Source organism: Oncorhynchus masou, chromosome 3, assembly GCF_036934945.1.
Source record: "Oncorhynchus masou masou isolate Uvic2021 chromosome 3, UVic_Omas_1.1, whole genome shotgun sequence".
NCBI classification, from domain to species: Eukaryota; Metazoa; Chordata; class Actinopteri; order Salmoniformes; family Salmonidae; genus Oncorhynchus; species Oncorhynchus masou.
This window is the reverse complement of record NC_088214.1, coordinates 14,722,842-14,746,165: the sequence shown is the minus strand read 5'-3', so window position 1 is coordinate 14,746,165 and position 23,324 is coordinate 14,722,842. Positions and strand designations below refer to the sequence as shown.

The 23,324-nt window shown below is 44.7% G+C and overlaps 2 protein-coding genes across 12 annotated transcripts in view; both read right to left on the bottom strand.

The window, feature by feature from the left end:
* Nucleotides 1-14,899, bottom strand: part of gad1b (glutamate decarboxylase 1b) — a 36,617-nt gene extending 21,718 nt beyond the window's left edge. The window contains exons 1-6 of one of the 6 annotated variants that reach the window (XM_064932106.1): nucleotides 14,671-14,899; nucleotides 12,120-12,264; nucleotides 10,173-10,226; nucleotides 7,629-7,781; nucleotides 7,189-7,431; nucleotides 5,617-5,707 (exon numbers count right to left, since the gene is read on the bottom strand). In XM_064932106.1, coding sequence (XP_064788178.1) covers nucleotides 5,617-5,707; nucleotides 7,189-7,431; nucleotides 7,629-7,781; nucleotides 10,173-10,226; nucleotides 12,120-12,195 — 617 coding nt within the window. In that variant the 5' untranslated portion in view covers nucleotides 12,196-12,264; nucleotides 14,671-14,899. Of the gene's footprint in view, nucleotides 1-5,616; nucleotides 5,708-7,188; nucleotides 7,432-7,628; nucleotides 7,782-10,172; nucleotides 10,227-12,119; nucleotides 12,265-12,385; nucleotides 12,672-13,518; nucleotides 13,795-14,670 lie in introns of those variants that run through there. The other 5 variants (XM_064932062.1, XM_064932080.1, XM_064932070.1 and 2 more) reach the window with 5 other exon arrangements.
* A 164-nt stretch (nucleotides 14,900-15,063) lies between these two features.
* The window catches only part of erich2 (glutamate-rich 2), a 32,233-nt gene continuing 23,972 nt past the window's right edge, over nucleotides 15,064-23,324 (bottom strand). Inside the window, exons 1-10 of one of the 6 annotated variants that reach the window (XM_064932022.1) lie at nucleotides 18,028-18,509; nucleotides 17,708-17,747; nucleotides 17,541-17,577; nucleotides 17,387-17,423; nucleotides 17,199-17,235; nucleotides 16,934-17,081; nucleotides 16,478-16,674; nucleotides 16,241-16,298; nucleotides 15,685-15,756; nucleotides 15,064-15,472 (exon numbers count right to left, since the gene is read on the bottom strand). In XM_064932022.1, coding sequence (XP_064788094.1) covers nucleotides 15,279-15,472; nucleotides 15,685-15,756; nucleotides 16,241-16,298; nucleotides 16,478-16,674; nucleotides 16,934-17,081; nucleotides 17,199-17,235; nucleotides 17,387-17,423; nucleotides 17,541-17,577; nucleotides 17,708-17,747; nucleotides 18,028-18,035 — 828 coding nt within the window. In that variant the 5' untranslated portion in view covers nucleotides 18,036-18,509 and the 3' untranslated portion in view covers nucleotides 15,064-15,278. Of the gene's footprint in view, nucleotides 15,473-15,684; nucleotides 15,757-16,240; nucleotides 16,299-16,477; nucleotides 16,675-16,933; nucleotides 17,082-17,198; nucleotides 17,239-17,386; nucleotides 17,424-17,540; nucleotides 17,578-17,707; nucleotides 17,748-18,027; nucleotides 18,510-23,324 lie in introns of those variants that run through there. The other 5 variants (XM_064932030.1, XM_064932006.1, XM_064932014.1 and 2 more) reach the window with 5 other exon arrangements.

Below are 23,324 nucleotides of genomic sequence, written 5' to 3'. Positions count from 1 at the left end.
CAGGGAAACGCTCTGTCCCGTACAGACCGGGGGAACTGTAACGGGAAACATAACCTCCTCCCATCCGTCCAACTCCCGTCTGCTCATTCCAGTCACCCTCTCCTGGGACAACCACAAGCTTCACCTTCAAGCCTTGGTAGACTCTGGAGCCGCAGGTAACTTCATGGATGGTGTCTGGGCGAAGGAGAATGGCGTTCCCTCTGAACCTCTAAGTGACCCCATGAGGGTTACTACATTGGATGGAAGCCCTTTGGGATCTGGACTTGTCACTCATGTCACTACCTCCTTGAGACTTTCAGTTTCACAACACCAGGAATTGATGAACTTTCATTTGATCTCCTGTTCCGAGTTCCCTCTCGTCCTTGGATACCCCTGGCTTCACAGCCATAACCCTCACATCGACTGGTCTGTGGGCACTATCAAGCAGTGGGGTCCTACGTGCCAAGCTACTTGTATTTTCCAGAATTCCCCGAGTTCTACTCCCGAGTCTTTAGAATCCATCGACCTGACCCGAGTTCCCGAGTGTTACCATGACCTCAAACTGGTGTTTAGCAAACAGAGGGCCACCATGCTACCACCCCATAGATCTTACGATTGCCCCATCGACCTGTTTCCGGGCACTTGCCCCCCCAGGGGTCGGATCTTTTCCCTATCTCCACCCGAACGAGCTGCTATGGATACCTACATCAAGGACTCTCTGGAAGCAGGCCTCATGCGTCCATCAACCTCCCCGGCGGGAGCAGGGTTTTTCTTTGTGGCCAAGAAAGATGGTGGATTACGTCCTTGCATCGACTACCGGGGACTCAATGACATAACCGTCCGTAACCGTTACCCGCTACCCCTTATGGCCACAGCCTTCGAGCTGCTCCAGGAAGCAGTTGTTTTCACTAAGCTTGACCTGCGGAACGCATACCATCTTGTGCGGATCAGACCTGGTGACGAGTGGAAGACCGCTTTCAACACGCCTACTGGTCACTATGAATACTTGGTGATGCCCTTCGGCCTGACCAACGCCCCAGCGGTGTTCCAAGCGCTCATAAACGATGTGCTTAGGGATATGCTTAACATATTTGTGTTCGTTTACTTGGATGACATCCTCATCTTTTCGAGCTCCCTTCAAGAACACACTAAGCATGTCAGACAAGTACTCAAACGCCTCCTGGACAGCCATCTGTACGTTAAGCCGGAAAAATGTGAATTCCATTCATCCCGAGTACAATTCCTGGGATTTGTAGTGGAACCCGGTCGAGTCCAAATGGACCCTAGGAAGGTAGGGGCGGTAGCGGATTGGCCCACCCCCAAATCCGTTAAGGATGTTCAGCGTTTCCTGGGCTTCACAAACTTTTACCGCAAGTTCATCAAGAACTTCAGTTTGGTGGCAGCTCCTCTCTCAGCTTTAACCAAAGGTGGCAATGCAAGGTTTGTGTGGGGAAGAGAAGCTGAGACGGCCTTCCAAGGACTCAAGCAGCGCGTCCTCTCTGCTCCCATCCTGATACTACCGACTACGGATGAACCATTTGTGGTGGAGGTAGACGCATCAGAGGTTGGTGTTGGAGCTGTCCTGTCTCAGAGGGGTGAAGACAAGAAGCTTCATCCGTGCGCTTTCTTCTCACACCGGCTTACCCCGACTGAGAGGAACTACGATGTGGGGGATCGTGAACTCCTAGCGGTTAAGATGGCATTGAAGGAATGGAGACACTGGCTCGAGGGGGCTTCTCACCCGTTTCAAGTGCTTACGGACCACAAAAATCTGGAGTATATCCAGCAGGCGAAGCGATTGAACTCTAGACAAGCTAGATGGTCTCTTTTCTTCAATCGATTCCAGTTTATCCTCACCTATCGGCCCGGGTCGAAGAATCTCAAACCGGATGCCCTGTCCCGAGTCTACGCTCCTGCCATTCGAGATGACACGGACATGCCTGTCCTTCCTGCTGCTAAGATTGTGGCTCCGATCTCGTGGCAAGTTGAGGATACTGTGAGACGTGCTCAAGCTAGCGAACCGGACCCTAAAGGAGGCCCTGCCAATCGGTTGTTTGTCCCCAAGGCAGTGAGGACTCAGGTCCTTCTGTGGGGGCACTCCTCTCGCCTCACCTGTCATCCGGGCGTAGGTCGCACCTTGGAGTTCATCCAGCGTAAGTTCTGGTGGCCTACCATAAGAGAAGACGTTGCCACTTTCGTCAATGCCTGCCCCGTGTGCTGCCAGGGCAAATCTTCTCACCTCCGCCCTCAAGGACTCCTTCACCCTTTACCTGTTCCCCACAGACCCTGGTCCCATATCTCATTGGACTTTATTACTGGACTTCCTCCATCCCATGGCAATACTACTATCCTAGTCATAATCGACAGGTTTTCAAAGGCGGCCAGGTTCGTCCCTCTGACTAAGTTACCTTCTGCCAAGGAAACGGCTGAGTTGGTAATTAATCATGTGTTCCGAGTCTTCGGCATTCCTCAAGATGTGGTTTCTGACAGAGGTCCCCAGTTCGCCTCAAGGTTTTGGAAGGCCTTCTGCCAACTCATGGGGGCTTCTGCCAGTCTATCTTCAGGGTACCATCCGGAGTCCAACGGCCAAACAGAGAGGATGAATCAAGAGCTGGAAACCACCCTCCGATGTATGACTCGTGACAACCCGTCCACATGGTCATCCTTTATTGTTTGGGCCGAATACGCGCACAACACCTTGCGCTCCTCCTCCACTGGTATGTCCCCGCACGAGTGTCAGTTTGGCTATGCTCCTCCATTGTTCCCGGACCAGGAGGCAGAAGTCAGAGTGCCTTCAGCCTTGAGGTTCGTCAGACACTGTCGGCTTATGTGGAGGAAGACCCGTCTTAATCTGATGCGTTCCTCACAGAGGTATCAACAACAAGCCAACAGACGTCGCCGTCCCGGGCCTACCCTGCGCCCCGGCCAGAGAGTCTGGCTTTCCACAAGAGACTTACCTCTACGGGTGGAGTCTCGCAAGCTGTCCCAAAAATACATCGGTCCCTTCAAGGTTGCCAGGAGAGTTAACCCAGTTTCTTATCGCCTACACTTACCCAGATCCCTTAAGATTAATCCCACATTTCATGTGTCATTGTTAAAACCTGTTGTTTTTCTCCCCTTGTCCCGGCAGACAGACCTCCCCCTCCGCCTCGTGTCATTGGAGGCCAGCCGGCTTATACCGTCCACCGGATACTGGATTCCCGCCGGGTGCAGCGGTCCTGGCAGTATCTGGTGGACTGGGAAGGCTACGGTCCTGAGGAGCGCTCCTGGGTTCCTGCCAAAGACATCCTGGACCCTGACCTCATTCGTCAGTTCAGGGTCCTCCACCCTGAGAGAGCTGGTAGGAACGTCAGGAGCCGTTCCTAGGGGGGATTCTGTCAGGATTTGGCCAGGGTTGTTCCGGGTTTTTGTCAGTAGATGTCCCCATTGTGCTTTTTGTCCCTGTGTTTTTCCCTTGATCCCCATTATTGTTTGCACCTGTGTCTCGTTTCCCCTGATTGTATTTAAACCCTTTGTTTCCCTCAGTTCTGTGCTCTGTGTTTGTATGTTAGCACCCTGCCCTAGTGTTCTGTGTGCTCTTGTCGATTCCGGGTGAAGTTCTTGTGGTATTCTGTTTTTTGTTTTTGTTTATTTTTTGGTGAGTTTCTTTTGAGGTCTTTTTGTGTTTTTCCTACCACCTTTTGGATTTGCCATTTTTTGTATTTTAGGATTTTTCTTTATTAAATACACCGTCTTAAGTACTGCTGTGTCTGCCTCATCTTCTGGGTTCTGCTGACTATTCGTGGCTCAGTTGGTTAAGTGACTGTTCTCACTCCGGAGACCCAGGTTCAAAACCGGGTCCTGACAGGTCTCTCATAAATAGTCCTGTATTGTTGTTGTTTTCATTTGGTCTCTCATAAATAGTCCTGTATTGTTGTTATTCATTTGGTCTCTCATAAATCGTCCTGTATTGTTGTTTTCATTTGGTCTCTCATAAATAGTAATGTATTGTTGTTGTTATTCATGTGGTCTCTCATAGTCCTGTCTTCTTGTTGTTTTCATTTGGTCTCTCATAGTCCTGTCTTCTTGTTGTTATTCATTTGGTCTCTCATTGTCCCGTCTTCTTCTTGTTTTCATTTGGTCTCTCATAGATAGTCATATTTTGTTTTGTTGTTATTTATTTGGTCTCTCATAGATAGTCATGTTTTGTGTTTTTGTTATTCATTTGGTCTCTCATAGTCCTGTCTTCTTGTTGTTATTCATTTGGTCTCTCATAGATAGTCATGTTTTGTGTTGTTGTTATTCATTTGGTCTCTCATAGATAGTCATGTTTTGTGTTATTTACACATTTTTCCTCTCTTCCTGTGTTGTTATGGTCTTTCTTGTAGTCCAGAGGAGTATTCCAGAAAGATGATTTAACTCATTCAGGATTTCCTGAACATATCCGGCTTGTTTTAACCAGGTGAGGTAGTCCAGGAGTTATTGGTTCCTGAACGGCTGCTTCCCCTTTAAGCTATTAGACTAAGAGAAGAGCAGATTGGTTGATCTGACAACTGGCGCGAGCACGCAATATTCAAAAAGGTCCACATGTCGATGATGGAGAAAATGATAGATATGGAGTCAAAAGAAAGAGACCAAAATTTCACTACTCTAGAACAATAAACAATTTTAACAAAATACAACAAATATGTTCCATTTACTAAAAAAAGTCATACATCCGTCGTTGCAAAAGCCAGAGAGGGAGCCTGGCAGAAAATTGCAGACAGAATCAATGTGCATGTGAAGTGGTATGATTCTAATAGGCCTAGCTTACACATTGGTGAGTAGTAATAATGCGTTCACTTTATAGAGCACTTATTGTAATATTGGTGATATTAAGTGTCAAGGCTATGGCTACTATGTATGTTGTAGTAGCCAATGTCACAATTGCAATGGTAGGCCCATAGCCTAGCCTATGTAGCCTATACTATACATCTCAGATAACACGCATACACCTACACACACACACACACACACACACACTCACGCTCCTGTATGATGTGTCCTGTATGATGTGTCCTGTATCTGGTGTTGTTTAGCTTTGCAGGGCTTCATAACCTCTATCAGACTAGACAACCATGACATTGAGCTCTGATCAATATACAATCTAACCAGCCCATGGGGCATGTGTGTGTCTATGTGTGTGTGTGCGTGAGTGTGTGTGTAGGTGTGTGCGTGTTTTCCGAGATGTTTGGTATTCAGGGCTGCTGTTCAATACACAGTTGGTACAGTGCCAACAGCAGTCACATCAAAAAACAAACATTTTATATAACAAGCCCATATGGCCGACATCTTAAACCTCTTTACCGCCATCTTAAACCTCTCTAACCTAGCCAATCAAAGGCCTTGGCCTTCATTCAACCCCAAGGTACTGTAACTGAGCAGATATGAGGAGAGCCACACTAACTGAGAACTAATGATTTGATTCTATTTTTGCTACATGGCGTAAATCCTTGAAATGTCAACAACAACCCATTGGGGCTTTCTCGCAAACTATAATCATCATATTTCCTTTCCGACTGTATCGTTATACCAACAAGAATCCTGAGAACGTCGGCTAGTCAGCACAGTGATGTCAACAGACCTTTAGGCACACAAAAACAGCAGTGTATGACTCACATGTTGGTGTTGGCTGTGGAGGTGAGCCACTCCCCAGCCAGCCCAATGATGTCCAGCCCTGTAGACAGCTGGTTGAAGAACCGTGGATGACCTGGGACAGAGATAAGAGATTCTATCTGAATGGGACTTTACAAATGAAAATTTTACATCATGGGATATTTGCCTGCAAGGTTTCTATAACCTTGTAAAAACACACATCTACTACAAGGGTTGAAACAGTGTGTGGTCTTTCCTGTAATGAAAACAAACCATTTGATATGAACTCAGACAGGTTATTTTCTGAAACTCCCACATTCACTCTTTGCTGTATTCCCATTGGGACCTGAGATGCAGTGGAACATTTGCCTTCGAGGTACTAGATGGGGACACTTATCCACTGATAACAAGGTTACATGACATTTAGAGTAGGCTAGCCTAGATGCTCACAGAGCTTGACGTTTATGTTTGAATGAAATTCAACAACAACAAATATCACTAGGCTACTAATATTGTATTTATGTCATGTAGCCCCCTAGACGAACGGACTGACTAACTAACTAAAGAGCGCAATATCAGAGATACGAAAGCGAAGTGGATTTGCTCCCGCGTGATAGGCTATATTTCAGCACCGTGGACAGCGCCCGTGATAGCGTCATTAGAATGAAGGCATGAGACTCAACTGCCATAGGCTAATTGATTCAGACAAACTCGTAAATCGTGCGACAATGTTTTTTAAACTATTGTCACTTTGTGTGTAAATGTCCAATGAATTGAGTTAAAGGTCTTTAGGAAGTAAACCCAAAGGACAGTTTGACTGTGGTCGTTCCTAAGGGCTTGTAAAATCCCACGCAGGCTTGCGTCCCCGCGGGCAGTACTTGGTTTAATAAAATCAAGGAAGGAGAATTCCCAGGGGTACATACAATCACCCGTCATTGTGATTGGATGTTCCTGATCAAGGGAACAGCTTATGCTTAAATGGTTTTGTGTAGCATTCCATTTTGCTCAAGTGTTGTGAACACGAGCAGATCACTGTGATAAAGAGAACACAAAACTGTATCCCAATAGCGTCTGAAGAAATGTTCATATCTAAAAAGAAATATACAAAGGTGCCTTAAACATTTTTAGAAAGCCTAAACAACATGGAAATGTTTGTAGACAATAGACCTACCGGTTGGTCAAGTTTCATGTAGACTAAGCTAACCATTTAAGCCAACTGCAATATTGTTGTTTTGGATTGGAATGTATCCTAAAAAAGCAGAATGAAACGTCTTTGTTTCTCATGTAATTTTCTATCAAGGAAGGAGAGAAACAAAAGCCTATCTTAATTAAATGTATAGGCTAATGCTTTTTCCAATAGTAAAATATTTTAGTCTGCCTGGCTTGGTGAGACTATTACTTCTTTTTTCACACTCATTTAAACTGAGCAAAGGAAGAACTTGCAGAAGAAATTGCACAATTGGACATATAAGAAATGCAAAGATTGGAAACGTAATTAATGCACACAAACTGTCCTGAAAACATGAAAAGGAAACGTCTGGTTTAAAGCTGTATCCTGTTTCATGTAACTTAGTTGTGGCCAGTTTAGTAGTCTACCTGTTCGCACGCCGTACTTGAGCGTGTCCCTGCAGTCCACGAGGATCTGCTCGAGGGACTCTGGCTGGTCAGAGAGCTCGAGGTTGAATCCCTCCATGCCCTCGAGCAGCTGGTGAGGGTGGTGGAAGTCCAGAACCTTGGTGGAACGGTCAAACGTCTTCCTGACGTAGTTGGTGAGGATGCCCACAAGTTCCAACAAGAACTGCATAGTCGCCTCTTCTCCGTTTTTGGCGGGAAGTAAGTCTAGAAGATTTACGGAAAAAGCATTTACAAAACGAAAAGAAAATCGAAAGTAGAGGCTGGACGCCCTTTTACAGAAGAGGGCCTATAAATATAGGCCTAGGCTACGGTTCACTAAATGTTAGAACATGTAAGAATTAGAAAACTAACGTGTAGGGTTATATTAAAAGTCTAGCAAGAATGAACTCGTTATCTCTCACCTCTCGCAAACATGTTGGAAAAATCGGTCTCAGTGCGGAGGAAACGGGCATCCCGGTCGCTGTTGTCACAGGAATACAGGTTCTTCTGGCGTTCTGAGAGTGAGCCTGCGAGCCGGCCTTCCTCCCCGAGACTGTTGTTCTTCTGCAGGAACCCTAGGGTGTTACACAGAGGGGCAGGAGAAGGGGAACATGCTCGGTTACCACTGCCCAACATCGCTAGATAATAACCCGATAATAACTTCTAGTCAGAGACCTGAGTTTATCTATGTCTGTTACAAAGGCAACACATTATTTATGGTGTCCTCTCCCAGACAGCGCTTATAACCCCGGGTGGTGATCCCCTCAGTGGATGGGTTTTGGATCAATTTTATGCAAGAGAGTAGTGTGTGTGTGTGCTTGCATGGGTGTCTTGCCCTCAGGCTCACAGGCCAGGCAGGCTCAGGCCCTACCCTGCCCGGTGACATCCACCCATAACCCAGTCATGCGAGAGCGAGAAATACCCTATTTATTCCAGCGGTGAATGTCCTCCTGTCCCCCCGGACTTTTCACGCCTGAGCGTGCAGGGACTGTGTGGAGGGCCCGGCGCAGCATCCATGTCATTACCGACTCATAGAGCAGACGTTATGGAGTGGAGTTAATGAAGGATGCAGATATTTTACGGCCTCTGGATAGGTTAGTCTATTGTTAATGAAAGTCCGTGTCTATTAATAGCCCATTGATCTTAGAAAAAAAATAGAGAGAAAAACCTATAGCCTAGCAGGCTACCACCAGAGAAGGTCATTTTAGACTTAATAATTATGGAAGGATTTAAACACTTATTTTCACATCATGCAGTTTTCAGTAGATTATTCTATGGAAATATGTTATATATTGTTTTTTGCAATATCGAATAAGACAGAGAGAAGGCTCTCTCAAACTCTATCTCTGTTTCAGAGCGCCATTAAAATGTATTCGGCTAATCTCGGTTGGCACATTGGGCACGGATTATCTCACCAGAGCAGCGGCCTCGAAAAAACTACCGGTTGATATGGTTCTCGTTAATCTTCCTTCATCCACAGGGCGTGTTTCTTTACTGATTGATAGGACCTGACAACTATTATGGGCTGTAAATCCACACTGACATAGAACAAAATCTAACACTCGGAACCATTTTATGATGACCATTGTCACTGTTCTGTTTTTTCCTCCTCATAAAAATTATTTCAAACTCGAGCACAAAGCTATATACCTTATCAGCCCGAGGGGATATTTATAGAAACGAAATAATGTCTTTATCATGCATAAAAGTACCCTATAAGCACTTAGCCCTATGTCCACATATTCAAATGATACGGTAGGCTATGCAAATTATTGGGCCTGATGCACAACGCACACAAATGTGAAAATTACTCATTCGGGCCAAAACAATGTCCTCTATAAAACGAGTCAATCAGTTGATCGAAAAAACATGTTTCTTCGTGCATTGTGGTGAATTATTTCGTTATTAATGTTATGTTCAGGTTTACGAAGGTGGTTAAATTGTGTTATTATTCTCCAGCTAGGGGACGTCCTCCACATTAAGGGGGCAGGTGCCCTACTTCTTTTGGCCCTCGGTACGAATTATAGGCCTGCATCGTAACTTTCGAGTTCAAATCCATTTATTTTAGGCTAATTACATCCCCTCTTTGTGTTTGGATTGAAGCCATGATAACAATGCCTACATTTCCAATTAAATGACATTGACATTCTTGACATTATCAAATCCTGCCACAAAAAAATATGTAGGTCTGACATCAGTGAAGGTAGGAAGGATTTTGTTAAATAAAGGATATTTTTCTCAATGTGTGAATGCTGACTGACGTAAAACCAATCCTCGACGTATAGTGCCCAGGAAAAACAGATCGTCTAAGAATCCTGTTGGAAAAACACTGGATTCAATCGTTTCACCTTGGCTTGATTGGATAACAGAGACCTTATGGAACCTCCCAGATTTACCAAACCTTACACTCCACGTCATCTCATCGACATCGTCACATTTCATTGAAAAGGCTCGCAGGTGGAATAAAAAAAAAATCAGTTTTGCATGAAGGGACCCAAATCCATAGTCGCCTCCAAACGGAAAGGAGGGGAAATTAATGCTTTAAAAAAATCTATGATAAGGCCTTTATAAAATAAAAAGCTATTAGAAGGTGCAATATTTAGCCTAGCCTATGTGCACAAAACATGTTAACAGCTAACTCAGCATAAAAAACAACTAGCCTATATTGGACACATCCATCTCGCGATAAATCTTGTTTGTTTAGACATGTTTCTATATTTCTGAGGCATATTGTTGCTTGCCGTATTGTGGGCCTACATCCTATCCATTGCTAACTGTAGAGATATGGATAGGAAGAGACATGGGGTGGTCGGCGACGGAACCCCGGCGCGCTTCGCGTGGCCTAAAGCTAATCGCTAACTGACCTTTAGGAGATGAGAATGTGGAGTGACAGTCCGGGACGGCCCTGCTCTAACATCAGAGTATTCCATATAGTATCCATGATGGTTTATGGGTCTAAAACTTACCACAGATCTTCAAACCCAGTTTCCGCGTGCAGCCTTGCATCCACGCGTCATAGTCTAAAACAGAATGTTTGGGGAGAACGTTTGAAAATCAAATTCTGAAATATATGAATAGTGTGATTTGGGTGACAGCGGATGAGTTTTTATAAAGCGTATGGCAATGCATGGCACAACGGAGTGAAGAAGCATGAAGCAGATACTTGCAGCAGTAGATCATTGTCTGGGGGAACTTCACCCTATCTCGCGGTAATTATTCCTCAACATTCGAATGGTCCAAATCCACTCAGTCCAATCATAATGGGCCATCAGAGGCTCACCGGTTTAATAAATACTGGCACGCACCCGGCGAGAGGCGGGTTGAAATAAACACCCGTGAAATGACCTCGCGAAAGAGAGCAGATATTAATTAGGTGAAACACAGTATTTGACTGGCGGGAGCTGGCGATGTCTAGCTGGCTGTTCGGACACACACACACACACACACACACACACGCACGCACGCACGCACGCACGCACGCACGCACGCACGCACACGCACGCACGCACACACACACACACACACACACACACACACACACACACACACACACACACACACACACACACACACACACACACACACACACACACACCAGGCAGTATAGTGAAAACTAGGCTAATAGGCTACCTTATTTTGGAATTGTATGATGGAGAATGCCATCATAGCAACAGAAAAACTCAAGCACACAGAGCAAAGCTATGGGACGGTAACAAGGCATATCTATATGCATATGAGCTTCATGATGGTGTTATTTGTCTAGGATGCAAGACCCAGACATAACGGCTCGAGGTGTCACTCAGAGCGCATGAAGGCGAGCGCTACCGAGACACACTCACACACAGAGACACCACGAGCAGCCTCAGGTCAGCGCGAGTGAGACAGAGCGTGGCAGCGAGATAATAGCAACATCCAACAGCAGCAGCAGAGAAACAGGCAGAGCACAAAAACAACCACATCACAGCCTTTTTCAAGCCATTATGCACTCTGTCCAACCTGAAAAAATGTTAGACGGTATTACTGTTCTACAAATGTATCCACATTCTTCCTCTGTTAAATAGCCTATGATGCCATTTTTCCATATTAGGCCAATGGCAGACTGTTAGCTGGGTAACTAGCCCTTCAAGCCTATACATTTTCCAAACGAAATATGACTAGGCCTGTAGAGAGGAGGGGTTGGGTCTTTTTCTTTACGAAAATGTGACTTTCAGTGGTAGGCTAGACAAATATGCTAATATCAGTAATCCGATTCTAAATGTCCCCTTCTCTCAGTGTTCCGTGGCAAAATTATCCAAGCGGGTCTCTACAAAACGAGTGCAAGCCATCATCACGAACACCGGAGTGGCTGCAATTACCAGCCATTCCCTGCGTAATTGCGCGGTTAACAGCTCTCTCATGGAGGACTGACTACATGATGCAAGGATTTTGAGGGGATAAATTATTTAAAAAAATTAAAAAACGAATTGAAATGCTTGCATACAAAATATCGTTAGCCAATAAATAATAGCATGAACATACATTTAGGCTATTGGTTATAGGCTTTACAACATACATATTTTAAAAACATTATTTGATAGGTCTGGTAAAAAAAAAGAAGCAAAAAAGCAAAAGGAAATTCGATAGGGTTATTCCAAATAATTGTATATTTTATATTCCATAACTAATTCCTTTCCGGATCCATAGCGCTGAGGACATTATAACGACGCTCTTTGAGGCGATTACAGGAGGTCCGTTTCTCAGTGCACGCCACTGATCCGTTAGACAGCGGCAGGCAGCTGTGATAGCTCTGTTTTTAACCGGAATGATTAACGACAGGGCCCACACGGTAAAAAGCCCGGGTGAGACTCGTTTTTATCAGGCAGAGGGGAAGGGAGGGAGAGAGAGAGAGAGAGAGGGAGAAAGGAGAGACTTACTTGTAGACGAAGGTCGTAAATTGGCAGAGTTGGGGTCCTGGTCCCCGCCAGTGGCTGTCGGTTCAGACGTGGCCATTAGTCCTCCGTTATTACTGTGCGCTCCGGGACTCTTATCAGATTCTCAACGGAAATATCCAACCGGTTTCTGAAAACAAACGGCCAAGGGTTAAGATTGATGGCTCTGGATATTAAACAAATAAATAACTGCATTTATTTCTGAAAGATATGCATTATTTATTTGGAATAGCCTAAAATAGGCAACCTACACTGAATTTGATCAGTGAATTTGAGCTTCAGTATCAGTGCAGTGAAGGAAGAGGATGATGCATCATTTGCTGTTATTATCTGCCTCTACGATCGGAATCATTTATTCTCGAACGTCAATAGGCTGCGAGCTGCATGCACATGCCGAGGGGAGATAAATGCTTTTGAACGATAACATCGCGTGCATTCAATTCTATTGGACCAAAATAAAGGCTGCAAATCTGACAAATGTATAGCCACTATATTCTACCTTATATACATTAACGAAAAAAACATGTTTTAAGCAGTAAATTGGATATAGAACCTTGTCCCCAGTGACGTTTTTATGGGTCATTAGAGCGAAATCATCCCCATCTCTGAGACATCAGTCTTGGGCGCTCAAGCTAAGCGAAGAGCACCAGACTGTCCAGTCTACTTTTTGATCAAAGAGAACGAAAACAAAGGTCTTCGTGTCTTCAATATAAAGCAAATAAATACGTCTAATCCACAAACAAATCATCCTTATCAGACCTATTCAGAATTAGGAATATGCAAAACGAAATATCCTTTCATAATTACGCGCTATGGAATTCTTTGACTAATTTTCTCAAACAAATCTGGGTATTGTAAGAAAAAATAATATATTTGACAGACACTTGATCAATGATATTCTACTGAAATCCGTTGGAAAATGTATTGACATAAAGCATATCGATTTTTCAATTATGATGATCTTTGAATAATCACAGTGAAGCCAGCATCAGTTAATGTCATTATTGGTAATAAATAGTAAGGCTAATGAATGAATCCTGCCACTCATATAGGTTAATAAATAACAATAGACTGCCATTGCTATTAACATGTTACTTTTTTCATAGTAACACACTTTTGAACAAGAGAGATTTGGAAATCGGAACATTTAAGCGACAGGTCGTTTGTTAAAATATTTATGTCTTCCTAACCAATCACATCCTATTTTCGACCCCAATAAGAATGTGGATCGCAACAAATGTTGCAGTTGCTGGGCGCTGTGCAACATTATCTTTAAAAAAGAAAGGCAAATATCTCACTATTATGGAAAAATCAATCAATAGACCTATTACAAAAAAGCTGTTTGGAAACGTAAGAGCGCTGGCGCTAGGAGGCAATACGCTACCTTACCGTCTGCGGGTGCACAGGTTGTCTTGTCGAGAGAAACTACCACCAAACAACCGAATTACAGTTCTCTATCCACCCAACGTTCTGAGACGCAAGACAGTTCAATGCCAACAACACCGGAATAACGACATCGAGACAAATTACATCCAGTAGCGTGCCAGTGACCTTTTTTCCCTCAAGAATGTTTCATTTTTAATATATTTATTAGTGCGTGAATCGCCTATCCCCTCACGCACGTGTGAGTCATAGCATTACCTCCCTCTGCCGCAAAATTAAGCTTCTGCTGCTCGTGACAGAAAAAAAGCATACGAAAACCTCCCCACTTCCTGACCAATCAAATCAAATCAAAATTATTTATAAAGACTTTTTTACATCAGCTGATATCTGAAAGTGCTGTACAGAAACCTGTCCTAAAACCCCAAACAGCAAGCAATGCAGGTGTAGAAGCACGGACGTGTCCCCTTTTTCTGTGACACAGGGAGACTTTTCTTCAGAAAGTGTGACGTCATGAGAAATGCCTATCTCCTGTAAAATAAAATCACCAAGTGTCACTCTTGGGAAGTTTGATAAACATCACGTCCTCAATAGGCTACTTACTAACTTAGAGCTAAAAGGTGATCTTAGGGAACGACCAAAAACAACAGAGGAGGTTTTCTTTTTGTCACTTGCACCTTTCAATCAAAGGAAACATTTGAAAAAATGAGTTGGACAACCGTAGCCTACCAGATATAGACTTGAAATGGACTAATTTTTGCTCAGCTCGATTCTTGTGCAACTAGACATATGCCTGAAATGTTATTGCTAAGAAATGGACAAGTGATAGCCTATTCATTTTCTTATTGTGTTATCGTCCACATTTAGGCTACAGTGTGTGTATCATCTTCAGATTTGTGGTTTGTGAAGCTAGATTGTGAAGGATATGTTGGCTCTAGACCACGAGGTGGCGGAAACGACTACGCTGATAGATCTATGTGGTCAGGAGCATTGATGGAGTTTATTTCCAAAAATTGTGAAAGTCATGTACTAGCTCTTATCTATTCTATATTGAAACTACATGTTTGGAGAGAAAAAAATATCATATACCTCCTAGACTAGGCCTATAGGCTAAATAATAGAAAACAAACTCAAATAGAGTAGCCATGGTACACACCTGAGGGATCTTTGGGAATTCACCTGTACACTTCAAGGTCCTAAGCAGCAGGGCTCCAATGGGAAGTGTTCTCCACAGTCCACTCCACTGCCTAATGCCTCTTCTTTCACCCTCTCAGTCCTCTTTCAATCATCTCCTTCTTTTCTGTTCTTCTCTCCCTCTACTTATTCTCTTCCCCGTCAGGACTTTTTAGAGATCATTGTTGCTCAACTTCCTCAGAAATGAACAGGCATTTTAAAAATGATCTGTGTGGTTGCATTTATGTTATAATGTAGAGGTGTTGAAAGGTCTATTAATAATACTGGTTGTACTAGAAATGTACGTTTCCACTTAGTCCTTGAGTACTTCTGTCAAACAAACCCTTGTGTAGAAGAAACCAGAAATACACAGATGTCATGATGCTGAACTTTATTGTGTAATTTACATGAAGATTAAACAGGGACGTGGTGATGAGGAAACCGTGTATGCTGTGATGGCCTCACCAAGGCAATGTGCAAATGTGAAATGTAAAACAGTGACACAATTGATATATACATACTCATACAAAAGGAAAAAAAACTAACTGATATTTCCACTCTCAGACTGGGCAGTGTGCTGGTGACTGACAGCTATGGGGAAAGGTGAGAGGGTGGACATGGTTTGTGTCTCCTCTCCTGCTCCTCTTCCTCATCTGACGACGATGAGGAGGAGGAGGAGGAGGAGCTGTCTGAGCTCTGAGGAGAGTCTTGATCACTCCTAGAGTCATCTTCATCACCGGAGTCTGAACAATCATCATCATCATCTTGGCTTTTCTCCTCTTGCTCTGATGGAACATTGTATAGGAACAAAGCAAAGACTTTGATGAGCTATATCAGGTGTGTCAGTATTGGAACAAAAGCCTGCAAACATAGTAACTCTCCAGAAATTGGGTTAATGTGAACACTTGAATCCAACCTCCAACAATTGTCACACAGCTACAGTGGCCGAAATAATAACCTTTTTGTGCATGTGCATGATTTGGAGGGAGCCACTCACCTCTCTCCAGCCTCTCCTGGATGAGAGGAATGAACTGTTTGGCTTCTGGATTATTTGGTTCATAGACCAGAACTGGAAGAACAGAGCATAGACACATCAATCATCTGGTTGGCTAATTAATTAATTATTTGGTTGATTGATGCAATGAGAGACACATTTTACCCCCTTTTTCTCCCCAACTTCGTGGTATCCAATTGTTAGTAGTTACTGTCTTGTCTCATTGCTACAACTCCCGTATGGGCTCGGGAGAGACGAAGGTTGAGAGTCATGCGTCCTCTGAAACACAACCCAACCAAGCCGCACCAATGTGTCGGAGGAAACACCGTACACCTAGCGACCCGGTCAGCGTACACTGCGCCCGTCCCGCCACAGGAGTCGCTAGAGCGCGATGAGACAAGGATATCCCTACCGGCCAAACCCTCCCTAACCCGGACGACGCTAGGCCAATTGTGCGTCGCCCTATGGACCTCCCAGTCGTGGCCGGCTGTGACAGAGCCTGGGCTCGAACCCAGAGTCTCTGGATGACAGAACTTTTTCATTTGACAAACAGGCTTACTCATCTGACACAGTTTCTTTGCCAGCACAAAGTCTTTCTCCATCACAGACTTGAGGAACTGAAATCACAGACACAGATGGGTGTCACAGTCCATCCAGGCAGACCCAGCCTCTCATTGTTAACCAGCAATCTGAATTCCTCCATTAATCAGGGAAAATGACATCTGATATGAATGTATTCATTTTTAGTCAGTCTAATGTGGGACTTGGTCTGACATGAACTGAAGAGTTCATTTACCTCAGCCATCAGCTCCAGTGGAGCCCTGTATCCCTCCTCCTCATCATCATCCGCCTCACCATCATCATCCTCCTCCTCCTCCTCAGTGTGCTCTTCCTCTCCTTCTGGTTCAAGAGGGGGGAGGGGCTCCGCTGAAGGGTGAACACACTCAGAGCAGGGGGTAGTTTGGGCCCGTGGCTGCACAAACACTCTTCCTCCTGCCCCACAAAACATCATCATTATTTTTCAGCAGTCATGCAAAAAATATCAAAACATTGGTGCAAAGTTAGATTCTCTATGTTTCAATCTACCAATCTATCTATAACAACCCACTGGGCACAGATGTCAATTCTACGTTTATTCCATGTTGGTTCAACGTAATTTCATTGAAATGACGTGGAAACAACTTTGATTCAACCAACGTGAGCCCAGTGGGAATGCTCTTCTACTCTAGTAGACCTGTCATATTCTACTGACCTGTAACAGCTGAAGCCGACTGCTGTGGTTTCTTATTATCCTTCATCTTCAGGTCTTGGCTGAGGATCACAGGAGGTCCAGCGAACCCAACACTAATGTTATTCACACCTCCTGCACAGAGCACGTTGAATCTCCCAGGTGGAGTGACCTGGGTGGAAAACAAATTAGATATACAGACAAATAAATGATAAATGCAATTGCTTAGGGTTTTCTTTTTTTGTGGGGGTTAGGGGTTTTGTGCTTTCTTAAAGATGATTTACCCGACCTTCATAGGATTTGATACTGCTTGTGTAGGAAGGCTACTTCTGAAAAATACCAAAACACACACACACAAAAATATGTAAATGTTTGCATCACATCAACTTGTGATGTGCAACTTTCTATCATGGAAACTCAACACCATGTCTGATGTTTTATGACGTAGATAGAACTGGTCTTGCTATAAATTCTTACCGGGGTGCGGCAGTGAAATACTTGGCTCCCACAGCTTCTAGAACAAAAAGAAGAAAAGGAGGGTGTCATAAATACAGGCCAGAGTAGAATGGAAAGTACAGCAGTGGTTGTTTGTTTCACCCTGCATACCAGATCTTTACACAGGCCTACATACCTTTAGGCATGTGTGTCTCAAGAAGTGCAGGGGCCACCTATATCAAAAGCAGGAAAAATATGAATATTTGTATTTCATTGTTTGTTCACATACAAATGAAATATTTATCTGAACTAAAATCATCTTCCCAACATGTCTTGTTTCATCACAAAATAAACACGTTTTACCTGCTTCTGTGGAACCTTGGAAGACCCCACACATTCAAGTCTGGAAACAACAACATTAGACACTTATACTGACAGCGAGCAAACGTCGTTTACATGTAAGCACTCTCCCAACTACATATGTTAATAATACTAGGTCTAGTTGATACCTCTTGGATACAATGTCTCATTTGAAAAGAATGTGCCTGTCATATCAGCGATTCATTGTGCAAGCACTGTGTTTGGCACATTGGCACATCATATTTGTAACCAATAACTCACGTTAATAACTAGCTACGTTAGCTAGCTTCTGTAATGCTCAGCTGAATAGCTTGCTGGCTCACCTGCTCATCTAGCCGATTCTCGATTACTACCAAACCCGAGCAGTCTGATAAAGTTTAACAATAAATATTTCTATAGGAAACAATATTTTGCTTTGTATTATCGATGGAGTCGTAGTAACATTAGCTAGCTCACTGTGTTGCTTGCAAGTTCAGTGGCTCATAAAACACAAGAAGAGAAAACAAAGTCTCATTCCCATGACAACGGGTGAACTCCCCCCTTCAGCCCCACGTGGGTGCCATGGTGCTACGTAACGAATGCACTGATGTTCTATGATGGTGGCGCTTTCACTTGCTTTCTTGTCAACTGTCACACAAACCACACATAAAGCCCAGGACCACCTTACAAAACGTTTTGTCAGGGTAACAATATCATGATTAATAAAGGTTATGATAATGTCCTGTCTCTCTGTTCCCTCCCCTCTCTCATGTTTTTATTTAACCGTTATTTAACTAGGCAAGTCAGATAAGTACACATTCTTATTTACAATGACGTCCAGGTAACAGTGGGCCTTGTTCAGAGGCAGAACGAAATCATTTTTACCTTGTCACCACTGTGTGTGTGTGTGTGTGTGTGTGTGTGTGTGTGTGTGTGTGTGTGTGTGTGTGTGTGTGTGTGTGTGTGTGTGTGTGTGTGTGTTTTGAGAGATATAGGCTACCAGTTGAAAAGTGAAATAGGGAAGTATAGAATGCTGACAGTTGATACAATCAGCTGAAACAACATCCATTAATCTCCTCCTATAGGGTATTAGGTTAAACAACAACAGAACCGCCAAACAAGTAGAAGTTGTAAAGCAGACTTTATCAACAATATTTAAAGCATGGACTGGCAAGCTATGATTCTACTCTTAGATTAAAAGTAGCATGAGCACTGAGTACATTTGTGTGAGCTGACCATCGGAAGGAAGGGTGCAAAGAAACACTGATTTAAAGTACCTCATCTAAGCCTCTGAGGTAGGCAGAAGATGTGGTACTGTTTAAGATAGACCTCTCAGCCACCTACTGCTGTCTTCCAGAGATAGACAGGCGGCTGTCTTCCAGAGATAGACCTACAGACGGCCAGGCTCTCTTCCAGAGATAGACCTACAGACGGCCAGGCTGTAGCCTGCTCTCTTCCAGAGATAGACCTACAGACGGCCAGGCTGTAGCCTGCTGCCTCTTCCAGAGATAGACCTACAGACGGCCAGGCTGTAGCCTGCTGTCTTCCAGAGATAGACCTACAGACGGCCAGGCTGTAGCCTGCTCTCTTCCAGAGATAGACCTACAGACGGCCAGGCTGTAGCCTGCTGTCTTCCAGAGATAGACCTACAGACGGCCAGGGCAGAGATAGACCTACAGACGGCCAGGCTGCTGTCTTCCAGAGATAGACCTACAGACGGCCACTCTCTTCCAGAGATAGACCTACAGACGGCCAGGGCTGCTCTCTTCCAGAGATAGGCCAGGCTGTAGCCTGCTCTCTTCCAGAGATAGACCTACAGACGGCCAGGCTGTAGCCTGCTCTCTTCCAGAGATAGACCTACAGACGGCCAGGCTGTAGCCTGCTGTCTTCCAGAGATAGACCTACAGACGGCCAGGCTGTAGCCTGCTGTCTTCCAGAGATAGACCTACAGACGGCCAGGCTGTAGCCTGCTCTCTTCCAGAGATAGACCTACAGACGGCCAGGCTGTAGCCTGCTCTCTTCCAGAGATAGACCTACAGACGGCCAGGCTGTAGCCTGCTGTCTTCCAGAGATAGACCTACAGACGGCCAGGCTGTAGCCTGCTGTCTTCCAGAGATAGACCTACAGACGGCCAGGCTGTAGCCTGCTGTCTTCCAGAGATAGACCTACAGACGGCCAGGCTGTAGCCTGCTGTCTTCCAGAGATAGACCTACAGACGGTCAGGCTGTAGCCTGCTGTCTTCTACAGACGGCCAGGCTGTAGCCTGCTGTCTTCCAGAGATAGACCTACAGACGGCCAGGCTTACAGAGATAGACCTGCAGACGGCCAGGCTGTACAGACGGCCTGCTCTCTTCCAGAGATAGACCTACAGACGGCCAGGCTGTAGCCTGCTGTCTTCCAGAGATAGACCTACAGACGGCCAGGCGGTAGCCTGCTGTCTTCCAGAGATAGACCTACAGACGGCCAGGCTGTAGCCTGCTCTCTTCCAGAGATAGACCTACAGACGGCCAGGCTGTAGCCTGCTGTCTTCCAGAGATAGACCTACAGACGGCCAGGCGGTAGCCTGCTGTCTTCCAGAGATAGACCTACAGACGGTCAGGCTGTAGCCTGCTCTCTTCCAGAGATAGACCTGCAGACGGCCAGGCTGTAGCTGGCTCTCTTCCAGAGATAGACCTTGTCATGGCCATGGCCTACTTACTTTTGTGTGCGAATGTGTGTGTATATCTTAACTCCTGGTGAAAGTGTAAATGTGTCTTACAGTCGGGCAGGTAGGCAGGTAGGGAGGCAGGAGACCGAGGATAAGGTAAAAAAAAAATGGTGGTTCTCTTCACACAAATATAATATCGTAGTGATGGTGGCAATGGATAATGTCAACAAATAATGAAAAAAGGACTTGCAACAACAATTGGTTTCCGAAAACATGCTATGGATAGGTTGGTAAGCCTAGGCTACTGTGGAGAGTTAAAATACAGCCTACATTTCAGACACTATCCCATTAGAGTTTACAGAACACTGGCAAAGCCTGTCGAAATACCTGGGCAAAACCATTACCTCAACAAGCAGGAGTACATACAAATCTCATTCAGTATATAAACTGAAGGCTATAAAAGTCTAGAAGCATCATACATTAACGTCACATAATATTCACAGGACTTTCTCAATCAAACCGGGATACACTCCAATTTCAGACATCTCATTTAATAAAATAATACATTGAGTACGCATGTTAATACACATACGCAGGTGAGGTTCTTTGTAGAGTGCGGAGGTGCACGAGCATAGCTCTGAGAAGCAGCAACAAACAAACACAGTAAACACTCAAAAGAAATGCACAAATGGAAGGACAATTATAACTGGGCACTTGCTATCAATAGCCTATTTCATATTTAGGCTGTCATTGTAAAGAACATTTTGTTGTTAACTGACTTGCCTAGTTAAATAAAGGTTAAATAAAAAAAGTAAAAGTATTTATAGCTCCGGACGTTCAAAACTAGTAGAAAAGGCTTAAGTCTATCAGCATTTTGAAAAGTCGATTTAATAATACTTAACTTTGGATATTTTGTCCCAAATTTCCAACTGCATGAGGACCAACTCCTGGCTATACAAGGCACTTTAGCAGAAAATGCTAGCTTGTTATTAGGTCAGGAAGCAGGCAATGTCTTCAAGAGGAGAGTGGAGCTCGCACTTGGGCGCTAGTGTTATGTGCACAGATATGCCCATTATCACACCTCATGGAGTGATAGGCAACTGAACACAACTCATACCTGCATATCAACTCAACGCATACTTATCACAAAATATGCACTCTTGTGGAATGTATCAGTAGGCTTGCCTACTCTATGGCATAGAGTAGCCTAGATATAAATGCCACCTTCGAGAAGGTAAAAACCTTTTAGGGATAGGTCAGTTAATTTACCAGCCACAGAACTGAAGTCATTCTGTGCAAAAGAAAATGGTGGAATTTCAATATGTGCTTTTAGATTGACATAAAACTGGGGCCTTAGAGAGTCTTCAATTTGCTCTGTTTGACAGCCAGGTAAAAACCTCAGCGCCGTCAGTCAGCAGAAGGTTCAGCTCCAGACAGGGTAGAGGAGCTAGTCAGAGGCCCATTAGATTATTCATTTGTGAAGCCATCTATCCAGGAGGCTCTGAGGCTGAAAGGGGTCGTCCCAACCTATTTCTTCTTTCCACAGGTGCTGGACGAGTACCTTGGCTCGGGTTGTGAAAGGCAGGATGTAGCCTAGTAGGTCGTATTGACAGGTGAGCACGCTGTAGATAATCCTCATTGTAGGTTCGAAGCGCTCCATATTGGGGTGCTTGTATCCCATGGAGTCTCGGATGCAGTTTCAACATTTCCCAAGGGTTGGCTCCTGGAGATCCATGCTACTGTGGGAAATTCACAGTTCGCTGCTTTCTGATCTGGCCTTGGGGGGTAAGTGCTCAATGACAGCTGGTATGTTACTTGCCCACTGGCGTATCACAAGGCTTCCAGTCTGGAGCAACTGGCGCATCTGGCGCAACTAAACGCCATCAACTTCTATCCTAGAGGTGGACGTTAGGAGTAGCATCATGGCTTGCTGGTCTTGTTTTGAGCAAGTCACTAGCTTCTCACCCAAGTAGGAAAGGGAAACGATCTGCCAAAGTTGCTCCACGTTTCTGAAGAGCTTGGTGGAAGGCAACATGGTAGTGGTGAGCAGGTATTGCTGTTCAGCTGGTGCTGTGTGGACAAAGCTAGAAGACACTTGCAGTGTCCAGCCGAGTTCAGTGTGGAGAGTGATGGGTCCACCAGGTGAGGCTTTACACACTGGCTGTATGGGTATCAGGAGGTGAGGCATGCCCGAACGAATCAGCAGCAGAGGTTGAGCGTGGTCCAACGGTGGCAAAGGCAGCTTGCAGCGGTGGTCATATCACCTTTGGAGAGCTGCTACTGGGCAGGAGTTTTCGGAAAGGCCTAGGTTGTCTGTGGTGAATGCCTGGCGTAGCTGATACTTCTTGAAAGGTTTGGGGGGACACATCATAGGTAATTGAGGCACCTTGTAGTTGCACAACATGTTTTGAAACTGTCCTGAGAGTGAGAGTCTCAGGCTCAGAAGTGAGGTTTAGTTGAAGAACAGCCTGTAGCAGGACAATGCTATGCTCCGAGCCATCATCGAGCATGGCACATGTCTCCAGGACTCCATAGTGAAGTTGGACTTTCACGACATTCAGCATTAGCTTCAGCGAACGGTTCGGCCTGTCCAGGTACACCTTGGTTATAGGGACACCCACCATGAGAAAGCTCTTCTGTTTTTTTTTGTATGGTGTCATGAAGGATCGCTAGGTTCTTCTTTCTCCATGTCTTGCAAGGCTGTCCATCTTTTATCCACTTGAGGATCTGTCCTGTGTTCAGCTTGTTAAACTCTTCACGTGTTAAGAAAGTGTTCTTTATTGTCACAATGAGGTCAGTATGACTTGGGATTGGAATTCTCCTTGGATTGAGCAGGCACCTCGGAACTTGGGTCTTCACTTGTGTTGAAGAGGATCGAAGCAGATTTCTTGTTCTGCTCGTGGTGTTGTAGGCTTTGGTTTTTCCATTTATATTTCAAGGTTGGACATTAGCACGTTAGCACGCTGGTGTCACCTCATTAGTCAGTATGTGTTA